Below are 26,764 nucleotides of genomic sequence, written 5' to 3'. Positions count from 1 at the left end.
CATTATGGCAAATACTCCCCACATTTTCTATTGCTTTGTCCCCAGGTCTTAACAGTAAACCTCTGTGCAGAGCTCAATCACATTCTTTTTCTTACTGCTTTCTGAGGCCACTCCCTCCTGCGTTCACCTTAATTTCCATTTACTCAGATATTTATAGCATCCTCTAGGGAGCTCCTCTGCCTGTAGCCCCTGTGGCTGCGTGTTGGCTGCTCACTGGGGATCCAGCCCCGTTCCTGTGAGCAGTGATGAGTGATGCCCCTGCGCTGTGGGTGAGCTCAGAGCATCTCCCAGCTTGGTCCCAAGCCTGGGCTGCCACGTGGGAGCCGAAGCTGCGTTCAGATAGGCAGAAAAACCAGAAATGTAACTGTCCTCCTAGGAAAAGAGAAGGAGAGGTGCCAGGAGGGTCTGGGAGTGAAAGAAGTACTGGGATGCTGGGTCCTGCCAAGATAGCCGTCCTAGCTGTGTGCAGCAGTAGTGGTGCCCTGTGTGCCCAGGGAAGGCGAGCTTTAAAACCAGAGTTAATTTCACACCAGATAGCATGGAGTGGATCTAAATTTCATTTTGGAAAGTGAGTACAAATTGTGCCTATGGATGTGGTGGCAAACTTGCTTTAATGCTGAGTGAAAACAAATGGTTGCCCCAGCTCTGTGCTCCATCCCTCTCTGGTACAGGCAGTGCTGCTTGCACAGCCTCCGAGGAAGGAAGAGGTGGCAGAAAATGGGTTTGGGGCTCTCCTGGGCAAATTTGCAGTGGGTCTGCCTCAGCCCATGGCTTGTGAGCTTTGTCCTCAGAGTAAGGACAGGGCAGCGAGGTGAAAGGAAAGCAAAGCTGCTCCTTTCTGTGGCAGCTCCAACTTAACATGGGTTCAAAGTAATCTTAAAACCACGTCATGAAATCCAGCTTGCATGAATTTGGCCTGTCTGTGTCTTGGGTTTTCACCTGTAAAATAGGGGTTAATGTCGCTTCCCTGCATGGTGAGGAAATGGCAAGGATAAATGTGTGGGAACTGCTGTGACCAGGGTCCTGTGGGGACCTTGGAGAAAACTGGAGGAGCCCCGGTGCGAGGACTGGGGTACTCTGCAGCTAATTACAGGATGTCCTTCAAGACAAATAATTCTGTTTCTTACATGAACTCTGCACTCTTCTCCTCTTTAAGACAACTAGGACCATTGCCAGAAGGAAAGAAAATAGCATTTATTTGGCACATTTTTCCTTTTTCCATTCCAGAAAAATTTCCCTCAAAGTGACATGACACCTCCAGAAATGAATACTGCTACAGTGTCAGGTCTTTTAATTTTAAATAAATGAAGCTTGAGAGCTTAGTGCACTGGCAAGTGCCATTGGGTGAGAACAGCTGAATTTCTTTTCTATCCCTGAGCTACCGGCTCAATTATCTTCTGCTTTTCCTTACTACCATGACCGACAGTGCTGAGGAGTTCAGCATCACTGAAAGATCATAGAAAACCTGTGACAGCAGGAGAAGTTTCTAGCAAAGGATGACTAAAACTAGCTTCTCTCTGCCAGGTGGGGAACTGCATAGCGTTGTTCTAAGGCATTGTTTAATCTGGGATTTGCAGGAAGTGATTATTGCATGCTGATGAGAGGATAAAACAGCCCTGAGATGTTTGTGGGGGGTGTTTCTGTGGTTTTCGCTAGGTGCTGGATCCCGCTTGGAGTCCGTGGGAGAAGATGATGAGCTGACAGTGGAAAATGGTGAATCGAATTACGAAATAGCGGTGAAATATTCCCGGGGTGGAAGAAAGCACTCTCTGCCCCAGCAGCTTGAGTCGGCAGGAGCCAGGCAGGTGGGTGGAAGGGCAGGGCTGGTTCTCAGCACCTCACTGTGCTCAGTCCTTCAAGATCTATCTGGAGCTTGTAGGAGTGAGGGTCGTGAAACAAGGCCATGTAGGTACATCACGGGCACTGAAACCAAGCCTGAACACAAAAATGGGATGTGTTGGCCCCCTATGGAGAACTTCTTTACCCTGAGGATGGTGAAGGAGGTTACTTCTTGCTGTGGCCAGAAGGTCCTAAGGCTGATGTAATGAGTTGCAGTTCTGGAGGTCTGAGGACTCAAACAAAAATTAAATTCTGCTTATCTTTATTTTAATGATTTGATGATGTAGGCTTTTTTTTTTTTTTGGTCTTTTTTCTTTCTTTCTTTCTTTTTTCTTCTAACAGATAAGGACTTCAGTATATGATGAGGCTACCCTTAATCTTTTTAATTTAGATTGTGACTGCTACATTACAAAATGATCCCACTGTGCGAAATGCAGGAAAATTACTGTGGCAAGATTCACTTTGACTGTAATGAGCTAGGATTTCTTACCTTGAACATGTTTCTCAATGTATCAGGAAGATCCCCCCCCTCCTCCTTCCCTGACACATGCAATTTTCCTGGTATGACATCCCAGTACCTGTGCCAAGCAATCAGAACAACTTCCCTTGTTTGCTGATGTTTGTTAGGACTACCATATCGTGAAGAAATCCACCCGTTCCTTCAGTGCCGCCCAAGTGGAATCTCCATGGAGACTGACCCAGCCGTCCATCATTTCCAACATCGTCCTGATGAAAGGGCAAGGCAAGGTGAGGATTTCTGCATGTGGCTGGTTTCTCACATGTAGCAAGACCATCTAAGAGATGTTTCTCATACCCAAGACTTCCAGCAGCCTTCGAGGTAGCCAATAATAACAGTCAGTAATAATAAACAGATCCCATTTTCAAATATAAATGCCCAAGTTACACCTGCAAAATACAGGGGAAACGATGTTTGTTCATGGGCTTGACATGAGGTGGCTTTCATTCCGATTTGGTACATCTGGTCATTACTGAGTTATCAAATATTAATAACGGATCTCTAAATATGTATGTATGCAAAGTTGGTGAGGCTACAGAAGAGTACCTGTTTGCATGCATATTTATGGGCAAGCATATTTTATCTATGTGGAATGTAAAAAAAAAAAAAAAAAAAATAAAATCACTGAGTTAAGCATTAAACCCAAAGACAGGTTCTTGAGAGTGCTGAATTCTCTGGGTCAGAGCATCCTCTTTGCTCCCCTCAGTAATTTGTTTGCACATTTGCTAGATACCAGCTGGCTGAATGCTGAGGGGAAACAGACAAGCATTAACTAAGGTGTATATTGTTTTCCCTAATCCAGTCCACACTAGTATTGGAGCTATCATTTCCATATGCCAAAAATATGTGTGACTTTTTCTGAAATACTCTTTGAATTCATCAGATGAAAATGTTTCGGACTAAAAAGCCTTGTTTTGACTTTCAAGCTCAAATACAAAACAAATTCCTTGTTGTGCTTTAAGTTTAGCAAAGGGTTAGAAATAATGACTTCTTTGGGTAGATTGACTCATGGTTGCTGTAGCTCTCCTTGTTTTGGGAGCTTCGGGTTTTTTCATAACATTTCCATATTACTTCATTTTTCATGTACTTATTGTTTTGACCCTGTTTTTCTCCTAAGAATTAGATTATTTCTCCCTGTGGGACAAGCCACCCTCTCCTGCCTTTCTGCAGTTAGTTCCAAAGCATTAGGAAGCAGTTGGGAGTATGTGGACTCTAGTGATCACGAACCACCCCAAACGTTTGGAAGCCCTCCACCCACTTTTTGAGTGGTCACTTCTGTTAGGGGTTGCACTGTGTACAATGTGTGCAGTAGCATTTGCTTTACTGTCTCTGTGCAGACCTGGGACTTGAGAAGTGTTTCCACAGAGTCACCGTGTTGGTGGCTGCGAGCCGAGTGTTTGTTTGCCCTTGGTTTTCCATCTGCAGGTAGATCTGCAAGGGGTGGTTTTCTGCTCTGGGGCAGCAGCGCTTCTCCAAGAAGGTGGGCTAACGTGGGAGCTGCTGTGCTTAGCAGCTGTATTTCTCCCAAGCCACCCCACAGAGCCATGAGGAGAGCTGCTGTGTCTGCAGGGCAGTGCCGGCAGCCTCCTGCCTTGTGTAGTTTGCTTTACGGTTGATAATTGCTCTGTAAACAGTTAGTTGAGTTATTTTGTATGGCACAGGGGAGCTAAGATGCTTCCTTTCTGGAAGTTAGTAATGTCTTATCAAATTACTAGAAGCTTATAACGGTGGTGGTCTACTTTATATTCACAGAGTAAAACAAAAGAGCTGGTTGTTGTATTGCGTTGTAAACACGGTGTTAGTGCCTGCCCTGGCAGCATCCCTCAGCTGGAGAGCACTGCCTGAGGCGCTAGTAATAACCGTGTTTTCAGATCACTGAAGCACAACAGCTTTCCACTTCTTTTGTCCACCTGGTCTGTGACTTTTCTCTTTATTCTGTAAAATGCGTGTACAGCAGTGACAAAAGGAGAAATGGGGGGTGGGGGTGGGTAGGGAAAGCAGGGCAGGATGGATCAAGGAAGTGATTTTGCTGGGAAGTAATTCAGCAGAAGGGGGAGAGGTTCATTCTGCTGTGCTCATCCGTTCCCTGATCAGCTTCACAAGATGGTCCCACAGCCAGCTGGGGCAGCACAGGGGCAAGAGCTAACAGATGGAGCCCTTGGGAATGTATTGATCTAGATTTATTTAAATACAACGTGGTACATGTCTCCAGAATAATTAAAAATGTACATGTGCATGGCAGCACCCCCACACCAGCCCCCTTCCCGCTACATTCCTGACATTACAGCACTGACCTTATGTCATGTTCTTAAGCTTTTCTTTTTCCTGAGGAAATGCAGGATCTGTGACAGCAGAGAAAACTGCAGTTAATCTTGGATATAGATGTCGGGGTGGGGAATCTACTGTCTGTCAATTTAAAAGCAGTGTGTTACAGTTTGTAAAATGGGAATAGGATAACACAAAGCCATTGACCCAGTGTTTAAAAAAAAAACAAAACAAAAAGTAATCTCAAAATAGCATATTTGCTATTTCAGCTTGAGGTGTCTGCTGCTACTTTTTGGGCTCATGTGTGTTAATATTAGAGTGAAAATAAATGAGGAAATGCAAGCAGAGGGTAAGATGGCAATGCAATTCATCCCAAGCTTTTAGGTTTTCATCTTTCCTTTGTCTTGTATGTTGTGGGCAATCTTTCTCACACAGGTGATAACAGTAAGGTACCTGACGTGCATCTTCTCCTCCCTTTTCTGTAGGGTCTTGGATTCAGCATTGTAGGAGGTCAGGATTCTGCTCGTGGACGCATGGGGATTTTTGTGAAGACTATATTCCCAAATGGAGCAGCGGCTGCTGATGGAAGACTTAAAGAAGGTATGGTAAAGAGAATCCAACTGCATGTAAAGGACCACAGTGGGTTGTTATTTCAGTCCAGCAGAAAAATTCAAGTACAGCTTTATTTAGGCACCTGGCCATCAGCAAGAGGCTGTGGAGGATGTAACACACCCTGTTTGTCCATCCTGGGGAAGATCACAGCAGTTAACTTGATTATATTGCATACTGAGAAGGGGAAACTACAGCATGATGGATTTTGCTTTTTTTTTTTCCCCTTCCTCTTCAGTGAACTTTATTTGCCCAAGCCATAAGCTGCAATTCTTCAGCTGGAGAGGGTCATTGATAGCAGTGAAACATATCTATCCAACCAACATCTGGATTAGAGGTGCTGGTCCAAGAAGGGGTTATACAGACAGACATGCTTGGGAGAGGCTGTTTTGGCACCTTGTGCTTTCTGAGCCTCTTGGTATGATTTTGACATAAATCAACAACAGTCACAACCAGAAAAAGAAAAGAGGGTGGATGGCATTGGCAGTAAGATCACCCGGCTAGTTAAAATCAGGATATAGCTGCTTCTCTATTACTGTTTTTCCAGTCTTGATCTCAGAGTTGGACGTATAGCCAGCTCTGTGTGTTTGCACCCGGGTCCGAGTGCTGTGCCAGACAGACAGACTCCTACGCACTGTTGAAAATACAAAGTGACCACGAGTTTAGAGTGGTGGTTTACAGCTCTTCTGCAGGGGTTGTGTTACTTCTCTCCCACAGAAGGCTGCTCCTCTGTTACTTTTCTCAAGCTGCTCCTGTGTTACTTCTCTCCTTCTCATATCATCATTCCCCTCTTTACATCTCATCACGCTTGTTGTATGTGAGGCAGCTTTTGGTGCCAACTCTCACACTTGCTGCCAGAGGGAAGCTCGCGTCCCTGCAGCATGGGCTGTGCACTCGCCATGGGAAGGCAGTAAGTAGGCAGCTGTCTCATAAACCCAACAAGCCTTTGCAGGTTATTCAGAGCTTGCATACTTCCCCCTCACCACCCGTCCTGGGGGCTAGGAGGGGAGAGGAGGTGTAGATTTGGCTGATGACATTGCCCCATCTAATTTTGCACAGATGCAAGTAAAATTGCAGAAAATGGATCTGGATCATGCTGACACTGCTTTTAATAAAATAAAGGTAGATCAACACAGCTGGGTGTAAGTAGTAAGACCCAGAGCCTGGAAGTAGGTAGAAATGTGACAGGACATGTTTGTTGGGGTGAGAAGGGCATTTACTATTGCAGTGTGTGGCCTACATGCTTCTCCATCCACAGGCATTTAGTAAGAGGACAGTGGATGCAAAGTTAGTTTTCTCTGAACAGGCTTTGGAGTGATGTGCTGTAGTGTTTCGCTTAGATTCTCAGTTCTCCTGTTGATGCTCACAAAGGAAAGGGAATTTGGACTTTGTGTTAGGAGCATCTATTTTCAGACTTTAGTTAAAATCTCTAGCATTTTCAGCTTGTTCGTTAGTATGAGAATACCAAATTAGGGAGCCCTGCTGAAGAACAGTCTTTACTCTGCTAATTCATCACTATTAACTTATAAAGGCATTAGGACAAATGAAAATAAACTGAGAGCAGTAAAAAGCTTTTTACTGAATTGTTAATTGGAATCCTCATAGTAGTGGGTCACCTTATGTATGGGAGATGTTTTTTACATCTCTGTAGTCTGTATATTGCTGACTTCATTTTTTCTATCTAATTACCAGGGGATGAAATCCTAGAAGTTAATGGAGAGTCTCTACAAGGACTGACCCATCAGGAGGCCATTCAGAGGTTTAAGGTAACATGGATGTAGTAGAGGAGAGATTCTTGCTCCCCTTCGTCCAGTGCTATTTCATACCTTCAGCTTTGTATTCTTTTGTTGCCACAATTTACAGTATGTGGGTTTATTGGCAAATGTTTGTGTATCGTGTTGCCTTATTGGGGTTCTCTGACATCTCTGCAGCAACTCAAGAAAGGTGTGGTGACCCTGACAGTTCGTACGCGGCTGCGCAGCCCAAGCCTCACACCCTGTGTGACTCCTACCTTGCTGAGCCGCTCCAGCTCCCCCAGCTCCAGTGCTAGTGGTGGTATGCTGGTCCCTGGCCCCGACGAAGCAGATGGTTCCTCCTCCAGCCGCAAAGGACCTGGCCCAAAGGACCGGATCGTCATGGATGTGACACTCAATAAAGGTGAGGGTCCATTGAAAAGAGCTTGGAGAACAAATCCCTGCTTCTTCAGGGAGTTTTGGGGAATAGACTAGAGACACTAATATCCAGGGCACCCTGTCCTTCTGATCTTGAACCACAGGATAGGGGAGAAAAACAGCCTCTAAAGCAAAAACTTCTGAAGAGTTCCCCCTTCCATGTTTTGCTGCTCCAGAGTCAGCAGACTCTTGTGGCTACCAGTCACTGTCCATGCTGCTGGAAGAGTCAGGCTGCAAGATACCAGGCAAAATGTGAATTCACCTCTTGGCAGCCCAGATGGCTATGCCCTTCTGGTAAAGGGCAGCGCTAGGGAAGGCAAAGCCATGCAGAGTGCTCAAAATTGCCTAGATGAGCTGTTTGAACTCCTGCCTGAGGGTTGCACTTATCATCAATAATTGCACAAGATAAACGTGGAGCATATGCTATATGTGGTGGGACAAGTATGTTGATTTTAAAGGCTTAAAATGTGCTGATTTTAAAGGTCAGATTAAAAATTTGGAGAGAGAAAATAAGATGCCCAGCAATTCCTGCTTTAGGAATGCTGTTACCTGAAAACAAACAAAGGTGAAATTGGACAGAGGTAATGGCTGAACCAGCGATAACGTCTCACCTTTCTTCACGCAGCTTAGCTGAGGAATGGCATGCAGATATTTAACAAAAGAGAGTAGTGTGGCTGGTAGCATCTTCTGTGCTCACGTTTTTCTGCAGTAAAGTGATATCTTTACTGGATTGCTGCCCCTACTCCTTTGTGCCTTGGACCAGATCAGAACTGGTGTGACATTTCCAGGCTGTTCCCACGGCACACAGAAAAGTTGCTGGAAGTGATGGATCTCAGAAAACAGTTGGCATCAGATATTTTCAATCCTAATTTCCACTGTTGGTCTTGGCTTCCTGACTTAGTGCACCTAAGGCCAGCTCTGAAACAATACATGCGTCTTGGTCTCAGATGGGACGTGGGAACACAAACACTTGTGTGTCCTGTGTGATTACAATCTACTACTTTTCTTTGTACTTTTTGTTTTTCACAGAGCCAGGGGTTGGGCTCGGCATTGGTGCCTGTTGTCTCACGCTGGAAAACAGTTCTCCAGGGATATACATTCACAGCCTGGCCCCAGGATCAGTGGCTAAAATGGATGGCAGATTAAGGTTAGTTAAAGCAGAAATGTGCTGGTGTGGTTTTGCAATAAAATTGATTGAGACTTTGTTTTCACCAATTGGTTGTTGTAGCAGGAAGGGGATTTATGCTTAAAGAGTTCACCAAAAAGAAAACATTTAAATAAAGACATTCCAAAGTGGTATTAAATACCCAGGAAACACCATTCTCTGTGCTGGAAGCAGCACAATCATTAAGGTTTGGGTTGGTCTTTTTTTTAAATTCTGTATACAGAAAGCTGAACCTAATAGCACCCTTTGAGAAAGGGGAGCAGCAAGCGGTACAGCCTCATATCTTTTTATTAGAGCTGCAGCGAGAAACCCCAGACTGGGAGGAAATTTGCAGAGCTCTGCTAAAAGCTCAGTCACCTGAAACTCTCTTAAAAAGAGCTGGGGGAGATGTTCTTGCAGCTGACTGTGCCCATGGCTGCAGCAGCAGTTTTTTGCCCTCACTGTCAGTCTGGCAAGATTGCTGCAGGCTGACCTGCCTGTCTCATTTGTTCTTCCATGGAGTTTGGATGTCGTTAAGGAACCATAAGAAAGAGAAATAATCATTCCTAGGGTTCCTTTGTGCTTTACGTATTATTAAATGACAGAAAATTATTTGCTGTTCCTGTCCTGGAGGCTTCACTTTTAAAAACTATTGGAGGAAATCTTCCACCTTTCTGCATTCCTGCATAAATGCTGGTGGGCAGTGGGAGCATCCCTTGGGAAGGGAGGCTGTACTGAAGACCCACTGGGACTGTGTGATCCAGCTGAATGTCTAGCATGAGCACTGGTGCAGAGAGGCTGAGCAAATACCTTACTTTCACATGAGTAGAGTGCCTTTTGTTTCCTTGTTCACCAGGAAAACTGTGATAGAGTAATTTGGTTGTTTTTTATTTTAATAAGGGAAGAAGATAATTTTATGGTGGCATCCTTGCCAAAACCCTTGGAAGTTCCTGCCATATGGAAATGTCTATAGGAGACAGTATTTAATGTTAACTTGCTTTCTTGTAAGACTCTTTGGAAAAGATTGCAGTGCTGGTTGTGCCTATATAACAGCTGTATCATGTATTAGGTTTAAGTGATTGATTATATCCAGGCATGCTTCCCAGATTTCTAGCTTGCTTCTTTGAGACATTGCTTCTGTTGTCCCATCAGTGGTTTATGGCTCCATAAGCCAAAACTTAGGGGATGGTTTTGATTTTTGGAAAATTTCATTAATCAAATACTGGCTTTGCAATACCAGGAGAGGTTTGAGTCCAGCCTCTCCATATCTGAGCTCCCTCTCTCCATCATGTGCCTGTGTAAGTTACTCCATTTGTGTAATTTCTAATAGCTGTGTAAATCTAAAAGATGGGCAGGGCAGCAGCATGTTTACACAACCAATGGGTCAGCCTTTGCTTTCCTAAGCCTGTACCAGAAGTACAGGTAGGTGAAAGCTGCCACATGCAATTACCATTTTGCCGTTGGTGTGTGGACTCACACTGCAAAGTCATTTCCATTGTCTCAAGTAGCCCAACATAAATCAGCAGTAGTAGGTTATTTGAGAGTATCTATTTAAAGCAAGTGCTTTAGTAATTATGGAGAATGCTTTAATGATATCCCTAGTTGATGGTCTTTTCTTTTGAATAGTTCCAGATGTCTGAGCACCATGAGCAAGAGTTAAGAAATTGGGAAAACAAAACTGAACAATCTGTGCTTTCCTTTCAGAAGAGGGTTTTGTTGTTGTTGTTTGTGGGTTGTGTTTTTTTTTCCTTTTAATGGGTTCTGTATGTGAATTTGAAGCAAATACAGGCTTATCACGCTCAATTTTTTCCTGGAGTAATTTCACAAACTCGTATCTGAATCGTGAATTTCTTATCGGTATTTGTGTTAAGTAATTCAATATGATAGGAAGAAACACCCCATCTGAATCTAATTTTTCCTCTTCTGTGCTCAGTAAGTATCTGAATGCAGAACTGGAACTGAAATTTGCTTTCACCATGGTCCAAATGCAGCCAATTTTGTCTGTTGATTTAATAGGGTTTGTAGCACTGACAGTAAGTGCAGAAGGGATCTCTGGACCTCCCTCATGAAGTCAACAGGACTTAAAGCATTCACGTCACTGGGAGCAAGAGCAAAACTGGCTTCTATGCAAGGCAGATCTTTTCCAGGCGCTTGTATCTTTGAAAAAGCTTGGCCATCAGTTGAAAGCACACATGTTTTTGTAAAAGACGGTTGTGATTAACTGGCTCAATGTCTCTCTGCAGTCGGGGTGACCAGATCCTGGAGGCAGATTCAGTGAGCCTGCGTCATGCAGCATTAAGTGAAGCCTATGCCATCCTGAGTGAATGTGGTCCAGGTCCAGTGAGCTTAATCATCAGTCGGCACCCCAACCCCAAGGTGAGGAGAAAATGTGCTAGTGTGTCTGGGTGGTTTTCATCTGGCACTGCAATTTGAGTCTTGCTGTCGGGAAAGCGATGAAGAATATTGGATTTTTCTATGGCATGTGTTGTGCAAGAAGTCAGGGTTGTAATGATGCCTTCCAGTTTTGTAAGCGTAGCAATGCTGGACTGTCCCTGCTGCTTTTCACTTAGTCACCCGCTGATCAAATGCATTTTTCCTGGAACTACTCGAGTGAAGTGTTCCCATCTTTCTTGGTACCAAGGACTTGGTCTCTGGACCAAATGGCAATGAAATATGGCACAAGTCCTCTTTTAAAAGTTACTTTGCAGTTATTTGTCTTTGAGTAGAATATAATTTAGAGCCAGGAATATAAATATCAATGGATTGAACTGATCAATTGTAATAAAGTAGTAGGAATACTGTTTTGAAAAAAGTTAAATCTGTCCAAAGATCAAAGTCTTCTTTCAGGAATTAAAAAGTGAGAATCTGGAATGTACTGCTACTGTGAAATCTGTGCAAGGGCAATTTGGAAATGACGTTGTGTTTACAAAGTATTTTCAGAGTATTTTCAAACAATTTTTAAAAATTGGTGGTAGAAGATAAAAAGTCTTTTAACCAAGCTATAGGGAATAACAACTTCTTTTATTTCAATATTTCAAAGAATTTCGTGAGTGTATAAGACCTTCCTGTTTAAACAGGAATGAAGCTGTAAAAATATTTGCATTAGTAGGTCTAGAGAGCTCTGACTTTTAAACTCATAACTACAAATGGAGGCCTTAATAAAGCCATATCTAGGAGAACTCAGGTTTCTTGTTTTATAATTAATTGCATATTTTCCACTAAATCAAATATACGAACAATAGGCAAATAGGGGTCTACTGCCCACAGTTTATTATCACTGCTGCAAGACCTTGTGCTGCTAAAAAGAAAGGGGCTGTGGTTCTGTTACTTAAAGGTAAGCATGGAGGAGGTAAGAATTGGGCTTGTAGCCTAAGATAACAGTATTTCTAGGGAGTCAGTATGCTGTGCTGAACCAGCCTGATGGTTCAATTTGATTGCATTATTAAAGCATACAGACTTTATGAAGAGTATAAGGAGTATGATGTAAAAACTCCATGGAGAGAAGCCTGCCCTCTCTCCCCTGTCCTTCGTTTTCTTGTGGTGGTGGCTTGAAAGCCAATGAGTGACCTAACCAGGTATCTGCTGAGAAGATGAACTGAGTTAAGCTAATTGCTTGCTATTACTTAGTAACAGAGGGAAACTATTAAGTGGCTCCTATTACGGTTTTCCATAAGTAATATTTAAAATGACAACAAATCCTTTGCCAAGAAATGCTAAGAAAAGCTAAAAGTTGAGCTGCAGAGACCCTAAAGAATTTTTTCCTCCCAGGCAGCTTTGAATCTACAGTTCCTCATAGCTGGATCTCTGAAAGAGTATCCATAGGGGGACCCATATTTGTCATTATGTCACTGTTACCCTTTGTCTGACAGCACTGGGGGTTCTAAAGAGGTGTGTGGGTTATTTTATTAGCTCTTCGTAATACCCCAGCCTGCAGATTGCAGTTACGAATTACCTTGTCTGTTCCAGTTTGATCTGCCTGAGGCATAGAGGATACTAAAAAAAAACCAAATTGGCAGAGCTTCCAGAAGTATGGATTTTTGATTAGCTTTAAACAAATTTAAAATAATAAAAAATAATAAATAAATGCAGTCTGCCTAGCACCTAGTTTTACTCCTGGGACATTTTGTACCCAAAGGTTTGTAGAGTACTGGAGCGTACTTGGTCCATATCCTCTAAGAACTCCCTGTGCCTCAGGAGCCCAGAAGCTTTTGGTTTACTGTAGGGTCATGCCACAGGCTGAAAACAGAGACGTATTTCTATAAAGGCTCATGTTGTTTTGGACATTTTTATACTTAATGTCTCATTTTATGACACAAAAGGTCCACAGTACATTTTGTTGCTGAATATGTTCACTTAGGTGTTTTTATGTACTTCCAAGAGAAATACCACAAATTTTTTTTTTCTTCTTGTTAATCTGAGTGAATGTGGCATTTAAACTATGTTTAAACGGCTGAGTTTGCTTAGGAATCTTTCAAATCTTCACGGTTCAGAAAGATTCAAGTTTCTGGTCTCTATTTATGCTGAATTTTAATTCATGTAAAACAATGTGCATAGCAATTATTTTTGACAGAATTAACTTGCTTTCTGTTTTTAAATATATATTCCTGCAGACTAGCTGTTCCTGTTATAAAATTATGTGGAGTTTTCCAGTAATAAGAATTAAGTGCATGGCAGTAATTCAGGACAAAATTAGCAAATACGGTAAACCAGTATTTATTCTTAAACCAGAGGAACATTAATTACCAATTACTGACTTAGAGTTTTCTTTTTAAAAGCAAGGAGAAATGAAAATTAAAAAGACAGCTAGTATCGTGGGAAGTCTGGTATTCTTCCGGTAGGTTAAGTGTAGAGTATCTTCTGTTGCTGATGTATGCTTGTACAAAGCAGTCTTTGTCTATTTTAAAGTAATATTTTCTTGATAAATCAATGTACAGCACTTAATTGAGTTAAAATTGTGCTGTAATGGCTTCATTTGATTTCTTTAAGTCTGTTGCTGTTTTATTTGTTTGCATAATGTGGCACTTGGACGTGGGTTTCATTAAGTCAGCAGGCTTCTGCCTCCTGGTTTGTGCGGGAGAGTGGCATGGAGGGAGTCTGAATCAGGGGACCAGGACGTAGGAGCTGTCAACTAGGTCTTAGAATCATAGGATGGGGACCTTAAAGACCATCTAGTTCCAACCCCCCTGCCACAGGCAGGGACACCTTCCACCAGACCAGGTTTCTCAAAGCCCCATCCAGCCTGGCCTTGAACACTTCCAGGGATGGGGCATCCACAGCTGGTCTGGGCAGCCTGTTCCACCGTCTCACCACCCTCACAGTAAAGGATTGTTTCCTAATACCTAATCTGAATCTGTCCTCTTTCATCCTAAACCTGTTACCTCTTGCCCTATCACTGCATGCCCTTGTAAAAAGTCCCTGTTCTTTGCTGCATCTTTAAAATAGTAGCATATCTGAAACAAACCATGTATTTGTAGTGGTAAGGGATCAGAATTTCTTCTTCATTTCACCTACCAGTTTGATCTTTGGTCTTCCACTTCAACTTTAGGTTTCTGAGCAGGAGATGGATGAAGCAATTGCACGTACTACCCACCGAGAGAGCAAAGATGCCAGCTCCTCTCACATCACAGGTAGCAGCATGTTCTCTCTTAATATGTGTCCTTTTCCATGTGCGGGAATGTTTAAGGATATGCTCTTGGGTTGCCAAAAGGTGGTTGCTCTGTCCTCTCTTCCAAGATGAATGAAAAGCAGAATGGCCCAGCAGGGGAGGAGCAGGAGGAATCAACTCCATCTGTGTACACTTATCCATGTAGATGGCAAAAAAAAAAAGAGAGAGAGAGAAAGTCTTGTGTCCATTTGAAAAAGTCCAGATACTATTACTGGACTATATGTTTTAACTCCATTTTAATCTTTGGGGTCATGTCAAAATGTGTGCTCTGGCATTTGTCTGATGTTTTTGAACTCCAGACTTAACACTTTCTAAAATCTTAGGGATGAAAGAAAACTCTTGGCAATGACAGTGACTGGTAAGGTGATTTTTAGACAGAAATGTTGCATTTGTAATTATCCTTTTCATATCTGTGTTAGCTAAGACCTTTTTTGAAGTAGACCTTGCCAGTGGCTTATTTGTCTTTCAAAGTTGCACCTAGTCAGCAGCATGCTCCAGCGGGTAAGGAAGACCTGCTCATCTCTTGTTCATAGCTCTGTCCTGGTCCTGACTGGCATGGCATGTAATAATGTTCTGCCTTATCTGAGGGACAGCTTGTGAAATGTTAAAAAAAAATATCTCACTTTAGGAAAGCAATTCAGATAATAAGTAAGTGGGATTAAATGCGGCCAGCCCCCAGCTCAGAAGGTGAATGAGGAGCTTGTTTGGATATATGGACCACAACCTTAATTTTTGGCATCTAACTAAGCTGTGTTTAACAGGAGCTGTACAAAAAAGTCCATCTCCTAGTGTGAAGGCCAAACAAGGAGAGACCTCATCTCCCCTCAGCTGGACTATGAAACGCTTCCTGGAGCCAGCAAGCCGGGTAAAGGGATTAGATGCAATAATAACAGTCTACTTCAAATTCAGCTTTTAGTGAAGCTCTTAGTTGATCAAGGACTTCAAAACCAAACCTTTATACTCCTTCTCTGTCACATGGGCTCAATAAAAGGGTTTGTTTCTTACATCATGTTTTAAATCATGACAGCAGCAAGCTTCTGTTCGTCTGTGTGGCTACAGCCTTTGGGAGCAATGTGCGAAGCATGCCAGTGAAGGCTGTGGGTTCCCACCTCCTGCCACCTTGAAGGCACCCCTGCTTTGTTTGGGACAGAGATGAAGTTAGCAGGAGAGACCTGAGCCTCTGGGCAGAAGGCTGAGGGCTTGTTCTCTCTGTATAACCACTGCAGTGGAAAAATCTCTGGCATTCCTGGGAAAGCCAAAGCAGCTGTGCAGACTGTGTCCAGAGGTACAAACCCTTCCCTTCGCTTAGTGCAGAAGGTGTATAAAGGCAATTACACAATTGAATGGTTTCATCCCTTGTTTCTGCATTGAGCTACACCTGCATAGTAGCGGGATTTGGATTCCCTTTTTATTTATTATACTGGCTAAAACTGTATTGATGTGCAGCATTTCAGCCATCCAAGTCTGACAGTTTGCCTCTCAGTAAACTGACGAAGTCCTCTGGTTTTAAAATTGGCTTTAAACTTCCTTTATTGATACGGGAATGTGAGTGGAGTTTGTGGTGCTTTGTATGCAGACAGGGGCTTTAAGCATCAATGATGGTGAGTCACCAGACACACTTCTTTCAGCAGGGATCTGTCAGCTCCGAGGCAGAGCTTTCCCAGTACTTCTCTCACGATGGTACAAGCCAGCTCCCATTTTCTGATGTTGTAACTGGCTCCTGTGACGATGAGCAGCTCCATCAGAAGAACAGAAACAGTTTGTTGGATGATGGATCACTTCTTCCTGGCAACCTGAGTAAGCGACGGAAATGTGTTTGGTCATTTGGCTAATGTGGGGAGAGTCACTGAGCACTGGTTTGCTTTATAACAGAACTACAGTGATTCCTGTGCTGGCAAGAAATGCTGGGCAGTGTAGTGCAAGCCAATGCCGATCATATGAAATTCTGGGAGACAGAAAGGGGTTCACAACAATGCACATAAATGCCCGTTTCCATGGTACTTTGTCCAAATTGCTGCTCTGATTATGTGAAAATTATTTCTATTTGATTGGTTTGGCCAAAACTAGTTTGACAGTGCTACAGGATTTTTTTTTTTCAAATGACTGGTGATCGTCTAATTGATTACATTTAAATGAAAGTGTTCATAGCTGTCTCAAATACACAATTTCAAAATGTCACATAAAGCAGTGTAAAAACAACAAATGTTAAATTTGACATCAGATTTTGCATATGCTTCTTTCTTCCCATAGTAACTGAATGAAATAGTCCTAAATTTCCTTACTGACATGCACATGATCTCAAATTCAAAGGCTATTATAATTTTTCTCCCTTTCCTATGCTTCTCAAGTATATTCTCTTTGTATACAGCTTATTTTTCTGTGGAAATTAATTATTTAATTTAGTTATCTGTAAATTAATTAATTACATTATTTAATGTTTTGATTCAAAATTAATTATTTAAAACATTTTTGCAGTTTAAAATACCCACCAAACAAAGCAAAACAAAAAAACTTTCTACAAAATAAGATGCAGTTCTTTCTGAGAAGGTTGTGGAAAGGATTCTTGGGTTTATTAGTCTTTAATTTGAAACTGATTGTCATGTGCTTGTGTCTTTGTTCAGGAAAGCATTTGTCACTCTTTTTTTGCATAGATTTAAGCAAAATGTGAAAGAAATTCAGTTGTTTAAAGTAAAATACACATGTGAATTTGCATCCCTTTCTTCTTTGGGTCATAGTCATAATTTAGAAATAAACTGAAAATGGAACCAGATGTGCCATGAACTGATTTTGGGAATTACCCATAAATTGTAGTGCTATCTGCCATCCCTCTTGCTGTTTACCGTAGTTAGGTGGAGGACCTGAAAAAAATGCTTTTTTCTTTGTGAGGAAAGGTTAAACTTCCCCTGCAAGCAGAGCCACAAGTACTCTTCTACAGTCAGATGCATGATGTTAGAAATCATCTACAAATGCAATTAAAGCATAATTTTTCCCCCCTAGCTGCTAGAGAAGCAGGAGTGGCAAAAGCAAATGGCCTGGCTTCTCCAACTAGTGGGAGATCATCTGGCCTTCACAAGAAGCATGTGGAGTCTGTCCGACCCGGCATCCTCAGTGACAGCCCCAAATCTGCCCGCAGCCCCTTTCATCGACAGAGGAGGGTTGTTTTCTATGATGGTGACATTAGTGATGACGACGAAAGTTCCCACTTACAAAGAAGCCAGAGGGTCAAGACCCAGGAGGATGCTGGCATTGTCATTGCAACCTCGTCTGTAGAAATCGGTGATGAGACCCAGGATAGTGAGTCATCCAGATACAGCAGCATGGAGACATCTTCCCCTGTCTTCAGCAACTCTGTGGAGTCTGCAGACAGCACGCTGGAGCAAATTGACTCTCCTTTTTTCCCCATCATAGCATTTGATTACTCAAGTGTGCCTGAAGTTCGTCTTGGCAGCCTGAGTTTGAAGGAGCTCCGGGAAGCACAACTCGAATGTAAGAGATCGCCAAAACTTGAGCACAGAGCAGTCACAAGAGTGAAAAGCATGATGAGCACTGAGTGCCGAAGCCTTCACAGACACAGGACAGAGGAGCATGGCTCTTATAACAAGCCAGCTACAAAGACACTCCCCCACACAAAGAAGTGTGAAGCATCCGATGGGGCCAGGCAGGGCCAGGGTGAAATAGTCACTCTGGTTCGCAATGAGCATGAGTCGTTCGGCCTGGATTTGGAAATCCAGGCCATGCCCTTAAAGGTTGTTGTCACAGGGCTGCGACCAGGTGGAGCAGCAGAAATGGTAATTTTTTAATTTGGGTTGCCTTGTCACGATTTGCTTTCAGTTTGCAGGTATGATGGTGATGATGATTTTTAATATTATTATTATTAAGCAGCAAGTGAGCTGTTGCAAATAAGCGCAAGGGAGATGTTTGCTGGGCAAAACATCTCATCCTATATTGTTCTGAAGCTGCTGTTAAATTAAGTGTTTCTGATTCGGAAGCACACCCTGGCTGATTCAAGGCTAAGAAAGTCAAGAGGCAGACCTAATGAGATGGACTCGTCCCCACTCGCAGTCACAGTTTTGAGGAAATACTTGCTTCCTTTTTTTTTTTTTTTTTTTATCAGGGGCAAAGACAAATTAAGTAAATCTTGGTGGCAAAAATGTTCATTATTTTATATGTACATATTCCTTTGTTACACAAATCTGGTACCAGGAGGGCTTAGGTGCTGGCCAGGTTTGCCAAGGGCCATGGTAGTACCCGTAACATATTGCTCTCCTGTGTCTCATACACATATTAGGATGGATACTTGCTTCATGTGGAATTGCTGATCTAGATGCAAAAGAAAGAGGAAGGAGGATACTCTGGTGTACAAAGCTGGATGTAGCATTTTTAATCTAGTCAGTGGCTACTATGGTGAGAGGGGACATGTTGTAGAAGTTTGAATTGGGCTGAGAGCTGTGGATTTGGGATTCTGTTCCTGTTTTTTTCTCTGTTTTACAGGGCAATGTTTAGAAACGTACTTAGGCTTTTACCTTAAGAGCAAGTCCCTGTCCAGTTTAGTTATTTAAATGTATCCCGTTGGTCCAGTAGGAGATTATGACCAGGAATATAATTCATATTATATGAGGGCTATGTTCTCCATCCTCATACCAATATCACAGAAAAACCAGCAGCTCTTTTGACCTTCCTAGTTGAGATTGGTCATTAATTCCCTTCCTGGCAGAAGCACAGTCTGCTTTTTATTTAGGTATTGGCAAACTGACAGCAGTGGTACCTGTGCTCTGCAGTGATGTGAGATAGGGAATGTTGCTCCTAAGCCATTAATTGCTTCTCTGCAATCTTTGCCCTTGTGGCAGGGCTTCTAATGTGTATTTATAATTTCTTTGAATCTGTCATTGCATTAGGGATCAATGGGCAAGATGGCTGTAGGAGATGAGATTACCACCATCAACAGCATACCAGTCAGTAAGATGATGTACGAGGAAATTTGCTTGCTGATGCAGTGTCTTCCCACATCTGTAACCCTGGAGATCCAGAAAGCAGCATCAGGTGAGAGAGTAGTTTTTCTTTCGTACCATTTATTCTGAGTACCAGTGAAGAAAATTCCCTTGAATCAGATGGGTCTGATCTGCTGCTGCCCCAGCTTCCCACATTGATCCAGATTAAAAACACAGCACGCTGTGTCTGCATTGGTGAGCCAGGCAAAGCACTTCATCACCAAACCAGGCTTCAAAGTCCTCCCTGGCACTACAGTGAGGGGAGCAAACCTGCTCTCTGTGAAGCCGTCAAAGCTCCCTCTTACTTTATGTCCCTCTTGCCAGCATTTGCGGAGGTTTGGGTCATTACATGCAGACGAGAGCTAACTCGCCAGTGACCTTGTGCTGAAACCCATTTTACTGCTATGCCTGTTCAGTAAATATGTGACCCGTTATAATCACATCTGTCCCTCTTAAATCTGAAGTTCAAGTAATGTTTTTATGAATGAACAGTAAAATAATAAGAACCTCCTTTCTTTCTCTTTCATGTGTCAGAACCCTCTAATGTGCAAAATAAAGAAGTAGAAAACCCAAGAAAACTAGGATCTTACCAAAATGTTTATTTGCATGTTTCTTACAAGAAGTTTTCTAGTTTGAGTTGAAGTATTCAGTACCTACTTAGTTTCTGCTCAGGGCTGATTTATGCTGCTACAACAATATATACATCCCCACAGACTTTACAAATTATGTGGTGTGGAAATGAGTGTTTGAAATAGAAAAGCATACTTTTCAAATTCAGGAAGAACATAATATTTTGCCTCATTCTAGCTTATGATCTTTTTTGTGTACCTATTAATACCTGGGAGCCTAAAGTGCTTCCAGATGCTTCAGTTTCAGTTGTTCTTTAAGGAATTCCTGGCTTGACAGGGTCCTGTTCTTTTTTCCTTAGATTGCTGTGGCTTTTACATACCCATGGCATTGGGATAGGGACACATTGACACTCCTTTATCAGGCAGCCTTTCTGCTTTACTCTTCACCTTGCCCTGCCCCACTGGCAGCGAAGAGGGGTCTCTTCAGTGTATGATCCAGCACGCTGAAGCAGGGCAGTACTTCGCATTCTAGGCTGGCTGCTTCAAATTTTTTTCTGGGATGTCTTCCCCTTTGACTCCAGGAGGAATCCACACTTCTTAATGTGGGTGCCTAAGATAAGTGGTGTGGATAATCCCACAGGTTTGTGCAAGGATTAGAGAGATGTGCTGGCAAGTTTGAATGAGCAGGAAAGGATCCTGACTCATGTGAATACACTGCTCCTTCTCCATGCACTCTCTGGGCCTCATCCGGTAGTAACTGGCCTCTGGAAGGCACCTTGAATGGGGGTGCATGTCCCAGAAGCAGTGTATAAAGGTGCAAGCAGATGCTTAGGGTGAAGTGCTGAAAATGAAAGAGCTGGAGAAATGGGTGAACAGGATATCAGTGCAGCAGTGACAAGGAGCCCAAGAGTGGGTTAAACATGTGTCGGAAGCCAAGAGAGGTCTGTGCCAGAAATCCTGTAAAGCCCATATGTTTAATGCGTGTATAATGTTACCCGTGCGTGTCACATTAAACACCTGCAGAAGTGCCAAGAGGATCAGAGTCAAGTTATTTATGCACAGCTTGTCACTGTGTTGTCTGTTCACCTTTGTTCGCTATGCCAGGGTTTTGTGTACTCTCTGCAATCTATTGGAGACATCTTCGATCAAACAATTAATGAGAAGTGGTACTGCTCAGCCTGACTTACTGCACACTGACAATTTGCTAGTTGGCTGCTTGACTGCTGAAATTTCCAAGATGAGAATTAAACAGATCATGACTACTCACCTTGGATAAGTGGATTGCTCCCTCCTGTGTGCTACTGAAATACACAGGGTTATGATTAATTTGAGTTGCTGTAAACACTGTTACAGACGAGGAGGAGTGCAGAGCAAAAGGAAAACATGTAGTATGACTATGTGGGTGTTTATTTTTGTAATAAAACCTGGTGTTTTGTATATCACTTCCTGCATCTGACAGGATTTTACCTTTTTTTCTTTATTATTTTTATCATGATGCAGCTGTCAGCAGATTTACAAACCTCATCCTGTCTCCAGGGGTAGACAGTCAAAATCAGGCCAATGTCAACAGCATCCTTGCAACTGAAGAACCACCAAGTGCTGGGAAGCGAGAGGGAGCGGGTTTGCAAAATGCTGGTGTCGTCTGTGCGGTGGAGAGGACAACACTGCCACCTGATGCCACGACCAAAGATGTGCACAGAGGTCCAATGAAAAGCAGCGGTACCGAGGACTGCTCTGCCATCCCCATCACTGACATCGATGACTTGCTCAGCCAAATGGGACCTCCCGAGAGCAGGGCTTCACGCACGCCGTCGAGAGCGGAAAGCCCCCTCCGAGATGAGTACACCACAATGTGTTGCTGTGGGACTGATGAAGGCTGTCCTGGTTCTGAGCCACAAGCAGCCAAGGAGGAGCTGCTGGAAAAAGCTGTGAATTGTGGAGCTAATGCACAAGGGGTTTTGGGGCTGTCTGTGTTGGACTCCATTAACACAGGCAAACTTTTTACTGTGAATAAAAACTCTTTAAATAACTATTCTAGGAATTTTAGCAGCTTAAATGAGGATGAGTTGCCTACAGCAAACTCTCTGGAAGGTAAGAGAAGTGACCCATTTCCAAAGTCTATGTATGGGGCTGCGGAGGATTCTCACTCTGACGCAGAGTCTCTCACAGAAACCTTTGATAGTTCTAACGAGGTGTTGCTTGGGCTGTGCGCTGCTGCAGGTGCCCCTGCAGCCCGTACTGTAATGGAGTCAGATGAGGAGCAAATTGAGATTTGTTGCATGAACGATGAGCCACAAAAGCGCACACAGGAGCAGCATCTCACATCCGCAACAAACTCATCCTCTCTGTCCCTGCTGCACCTCCACAGTGGCAACGTTTTGCAAACTGAGGACTGTGCCATGTGTGGGTCACTGGAGACAAGCATCAACAAACTAGGCTTGGAAGATCACGGCGGTCCCACTCCAGCTCCCTCACAGTGTTCAGATGTGTCCTCTGCATCCTTGTGTTCTCCTTCCTCAGTTCTCCTGCCAGAAAAAGACATCCTAAGGAATTCAGTCAGTATACCTGAAGTTTACTCTTTCTGTAACAATGGTGCCTTAAGTACAGAAGAACAGATGGGTTTGGGGAACAGTAACAGACATATGAAGTGCTGTGAGTCCATTGAAGAGGAAGGGTCTCTGCGCTGCAAAAAGATAAGCTTTTGCTCTGCTCGGAATGTTGGTGGCTTGGAGAGCAACTTGCTTGAGAAAGATCAGGATGAGCAGAGATCCAAATCTGAAAGCGAAACGGCAGTTGAGGACTGTGACCGTGCTGTTACAGTGAAGAAAGAAACCAACAGTTTATCCAACTTGTCTAAAACAGACAGCAATCACGTGAATGCATTGTCATCAAGAGCAATATCACTCAGGTCTCCCTTTCCTGCTAGATCTAAAGATCCAAAGGCTAATACAACTCATGACTTGCCAGGGAAAAATGAGAAAATTAACTCTGTGACTTCAGGAAGGACTCCAAATGGGAAAGTCCAAAGCTCAGGCACAAATCACTGCAAAGGCACTGCAGTACCGCACAGCCCATCCTCTCAGAAAAAATCTTGTCAGGAGTCTAAGGGAATGACACACAAAAGTATAATGGACACCCTCTTAAATAACCAGAAGGCCAAAGCAGGACCAAAGCTAAAAGGGTTCACCATCAAAAGCAAAGCAAAGGCAAATTCAGATTCTTCTGGCACTAATCCTACCAAAGTCAGCGGGGCTGATCAGAAAAGGGCTTCTGTTTCTCCACAGCTGTCCCCCAAACTCCTGGGAAAGAAAACACCATTGTCGCGCAATTCACCTACAAACCCTGATGCTGGCAAGAGCGTTTCAGCAGCCTCAAGGACTCTGAAGTCAGAGCTAGAAAATAAACCACCTATGGTCATACCTGAAGATTCGCTTTTGCCTCTCTTGAATGGGACCGGCAGCCCAACAGCAAGCAGTGACGTGCAATGTGACTGTGGAGACCTGCAGCAGGCATGGGGAAAGCCAAAAGAAACACAAGTTTCTGTGCAGCTTGCAGTGTGTCATGATAAGGTGGATGATTTCAGAGCCAGAGACAGTCAGTCCAAAGTCACTTCATCTCCTCAGGGGATACCAAAAGCTGAATATGTGAAAGGGCAGATTGAGAACCCTGGAACAGGCCTGAATAGAATCAAGAGCATGTATAGTGCAGATGACCTTAGGCAAAAGGTGCAACCATCTGCTGGTGGCTCTTCATTGAGGTCCCGCTCAGTTCAGCAGGAGCAGCTGGAAGGGCAGGAGATCCAGCGCACTTTCATTGAGGTGAAGCTTTCCTCATCATCATCCTCTTCCTCCTCCTCCTCTACCTCTTCCTCACCAGCATCGTTTTTGCAGCTGCCATTGCTGGAGAAAGCAGAAGAGGTGAACACAGAAGCACCTCAGCTGACGGATGAGATGGGGACCATGCAATATTTCTCAAAAGCAGATACTGTTGGAGACAGAAACCTCTATGGTTTGTCAAAACCTGTGACAAGAACTTACTCGATGCCGGCCCAGTTATCAGGTCACTTGAGGGAAGATTGCCATGCTACTACAGAGGTTCATCCTGTGCAAGGCCCCCAGGGCCATGCTGCGGAGGAGAAATACCCGCAGGCCGAGATGGGGACGTTAAATATGGTTCATATGAATCTGCCAAATGGCCAGAGTGGCAAGGAGCAGGCACATGCCTCCAAAAGCACCCAGAGGGTCCATGACGTGTCTCACTCAGCCAGCGACACTAGCTACCCTACCGCCGATAAGCTGAGGAGCTGCAGGAGGAATTACTACTACTATGAGCTGAACTGGCCACATGAACCTGTCTCATCCTTCTCTGTCAAACAGAGGATCAAATCCTTCGAAAACCTGGCAAATTTTGACCGGCCTGTTGTGAAGGCCATCGATATACACTCAGCTGTGAGGTCCCCCCTCACCAGGAGGTCCTGTGGTGGGATGCCCACAGCAACCAGCCCTGCCGAGATGCCACGGGCCTTGCGGCGCAGCTTGAGCTCCTACGGCGGCAGCCCGAGCCCGGCCAATACGTCTGCCATGGCCAAGTCTCCCACCAGCGCAGAGCCCGTGTGTGTGGCGGAGGGTGGCAAGGGGGAAGGAAAGCCCCAGAGGAGCGCAGAGGGCAGCGCTGGGGCGGACACGGGCGCCTTTCCCCCCTCGGCCTCGCAGGCACGCCGCAGCCGGGGCCTGGGGCGGCCACCACTGTCCCGCTCCAGGCTGCGGGAGCTGAGGGCCCTCAGCATGCCCGACCTGGACAAGCTGTGCGGAGAGGGCTTCTCGGGGCCGCTGCAGCCCGCCTGCTTCAAGACAGAGCTGGAAATCACCCCCCGCAGAGCCCTCGGCACGCCTGCCCGGAGCGATGCAGCCCCGCTAGCCCACTGCGGCCCCGCTGCCACAGCTGGGGTGGGGACGGGTGCTGGCAGCCCTCGGGACAGCGGTTCGGGGACGCCAGGGTCTGCCTCGGATGATGACGTGCCCCATGGCAGCTCTCCACGTGGGGAATGCTCAGAAAACAGCTGGTCCATCAGGTTGGTGTCAGCTTTGCTACCGCTGTTCTGGTCCCCACAAACCCCTCCTGAGGCAAAGTTACCCCAAGGCCGCCCCAAGGCGCGTTTCAGCGTTGGCCCCAGCCCCTGTTCCACTGAGGATCTGGGGTGCTGTTCACGCTCTCCATCGCTCGGGAGCTGCTGTGCTGCTGCCTGGTGGCAGCTTGTTCAAGTACAGGGTGAAACACTTCATCCAGGCCAGGCTGGACCCCTTTTCTGTGTCTCCTCTAGCTGGTTTTGGTCAGGTTTTGGCCATGTCACAGGACACCACAGCCCCTGTGGAGGGGACGCCACGCAGCACTGGCTGCCAGCACAGCCTTCGGTGACAAACGAGCTTGTTGTCCTGCTAGAAGCAGTCTCCAGATGTAGCTGTCGTCTTGTTTTTGTTAATGTCTGTTGCTAAAACCGTAAGGGAAGGACAAGGGGAACAGAACGGGGATTGAGTTTCAAACTTATTCCTAAATTGTCTTCTCTGCCTCTTCCCATTCTCCCAACATACACCATTTCTTACCTGTTTTCACGATTCCTGCTTGTTAATGGGTTGGCCTTTCATCCTTTACCCTAATGCAACCTACACTGTATACCTGAAATGTATCTCTGCATGGTCTAGAAATACAAAGCTGTCTTACTTTTTTCTGTTCATTTTAGCTTGGATCAGCTGCTCATCTCAAGCCTGGACCAGCAAAAAATGCAATCTGTTTTGTCAGCAGTAGTACCAAAATGTGACATTGCTGCTATGCTCCAAGAAGTCAAAGCACAAGTAAAGGTAAAAACAAGAAGATAAAACTGGATTATTGGTGGTATTTTTAAGGGTTTTCTTAATGGCAGATAAAATATCTTCTAGTTTCAGAGCCACTCCAGTAGTCCTGTGGTACGTTACAGTTGATGGTAGTTTTACTAATGCTGGTTTTTGAATGCCTGCTATAAACCCATAATAAATTTAAATGGCTTTTGTATAAGAAAGAATATTGTTTGTCCGGTGCAAAACCAGTTTTGAGCCACGATAAATAGGCCTATTTTATGTGGGGAAGTATGCCTCCGTTTGAGTCATTATTACAGCTGAGAAACTACTGGGTTTGTCAATAACTGCACATCAGAATTTAACTTTCCACCAACCACTTGCATCAGAGTCACATTCCCCACCATGCAAAGGAATATGTGGTCCTCCTTGTGCTTGGAAGCACCCACCTTTTGCTTGAAGCTCCGACCACAGAAATTTAATTTATTTGGTTTAATGCTGAACTGCTGGTGGCTTGCAACACAAGAAAGCTGCTGCTGAAGCGTTTGTAAGAGACTACCATGACCTTTTTGTTCTCTTCTGTGGAAACTGGTTATTGCGTTAAGATAACCTGCTTCATTATCTATGTATTTCAAGAAAGTCTCCAAAGTGAAATGATTGCCAGAATATTACTTCCCTGTTTGCAGTGTTTGTGTTTGTGGGATACATCCACATCCTTTTTAAATCAGAGCAAAAGTTGATAAAATAATGACAGAACTGGAGGGGAAACTGCCATCTGGTCTGCATAACTGCTGGCTGAGCCGCATTTAGAGTGTTACTGAGTCTTATTCACAAAGGTTGTTATGTCAAATGTGGAACAGGCTGGGGTGGGGATCAGGACCTCTCTAAAATACCCAGCTTTACCTCCTTCCAGAGACAGCATAGCTAAGGCTTGCAAATCTCAAGAGCTTGGTGAGCCAAGAGGGTTTGGTAGGTTTACTGATAAAACTAGTACTGGATTGTGCTTCTGGCCAAAGGTAATTAAGTGTTCTTTAAAGTATTTTGCATGGGGTCTTGGAGAGATTATTTATTTATGCCACTTTTCAAAGTCAGAGAACTCAAATATTTATAAAGCTGAATGCTTTTTGGAATGCACTCCTTGTCTGCATAGTTTCTTATCCATATTTAAG

At 44.1% G+C, this 26,764-nt stretch overlaps 1 protein-coding gene across 3 annotated transcripts in view; it reads left to right on the top strand.

Moving 5' to 3' along the window:
- The window catches only part of PDZD2 (PDZ domain containing 2), a 204,761-nt gene that overhangs the window by 165,229 nt on the left and 12,768 nt on the right, over positions 1–26,764 (top strand). For 2 of the 3 annotated variants that reach the window (XM_055699127.1, XM_055699125.1), the window contains 14 exons: positions 1,657–1,805; positions 2,467–2,586; positions 5,107–5,221; positions 6,923–6,996; positions 7,162–7,387; positions 8,431–8,548; positions 10,789–10,921; positions 14,091–14,172; positions 14,972–15,075; positions 15,839–16,007; positions 17,208–17,998; positions 19,106–19,250; positions 21,268–24,838; positions 25,505–25,622. In XM_055699127.1, the coding sequence (XP_055555102.1) occupies positions 1,657–1,805; positions 2,467–2,586; positions 5,107–5,221; positions 6,923–6,996; positions 7,162–7,387; positions 8,431–8,548; positions 10,789–10,921; positions 14,091–14,172; positions 14,972–15,075; positions 15,839–16,007; positions 17,208–17,998; positions 19,106–19,250; positions 21,268–24,838; positions 25,505–25,622 (5,915 nt within the window). The remainder of the gene's footprint in view (positions 1–1,656; positions 1,806–2,466; positions 2,587–5,106; positions 5,222–6,922; positions 6,997–7,161; positions 7,388–8,430; positions 8,549–10,788; positions 10,922–14,090; positions 14,173–14,971; positions 15,076–15,838; positions 16,008–17,207; positions 17,999–19,105; positions 19,251–21,267; positions 24,839–25,504; positions 25,623–26,764) is intronic. The other variant, XM_055699126.1, reaches the window with a different exon arrangement.

The sequence above is a fragment of the Falco cherrug genome, chromosome Z, assembly GCF_023634085.1.
Source record: "Falco cherrug isolate bFalChe1 chromosome Z, bFalChe1.pri, whole genome shotgun sequence".
NCBI classification, from domain to species: Eukaryota; Metazoa; Chordata; class Aves; order Falconiformes; family Falconidae; genus Falco; species Falco cherrug.
Note: the sequence above shows the minus strand (reverse complement) of the source record. Positions and strands in the feature narration are given on the sequence as shown.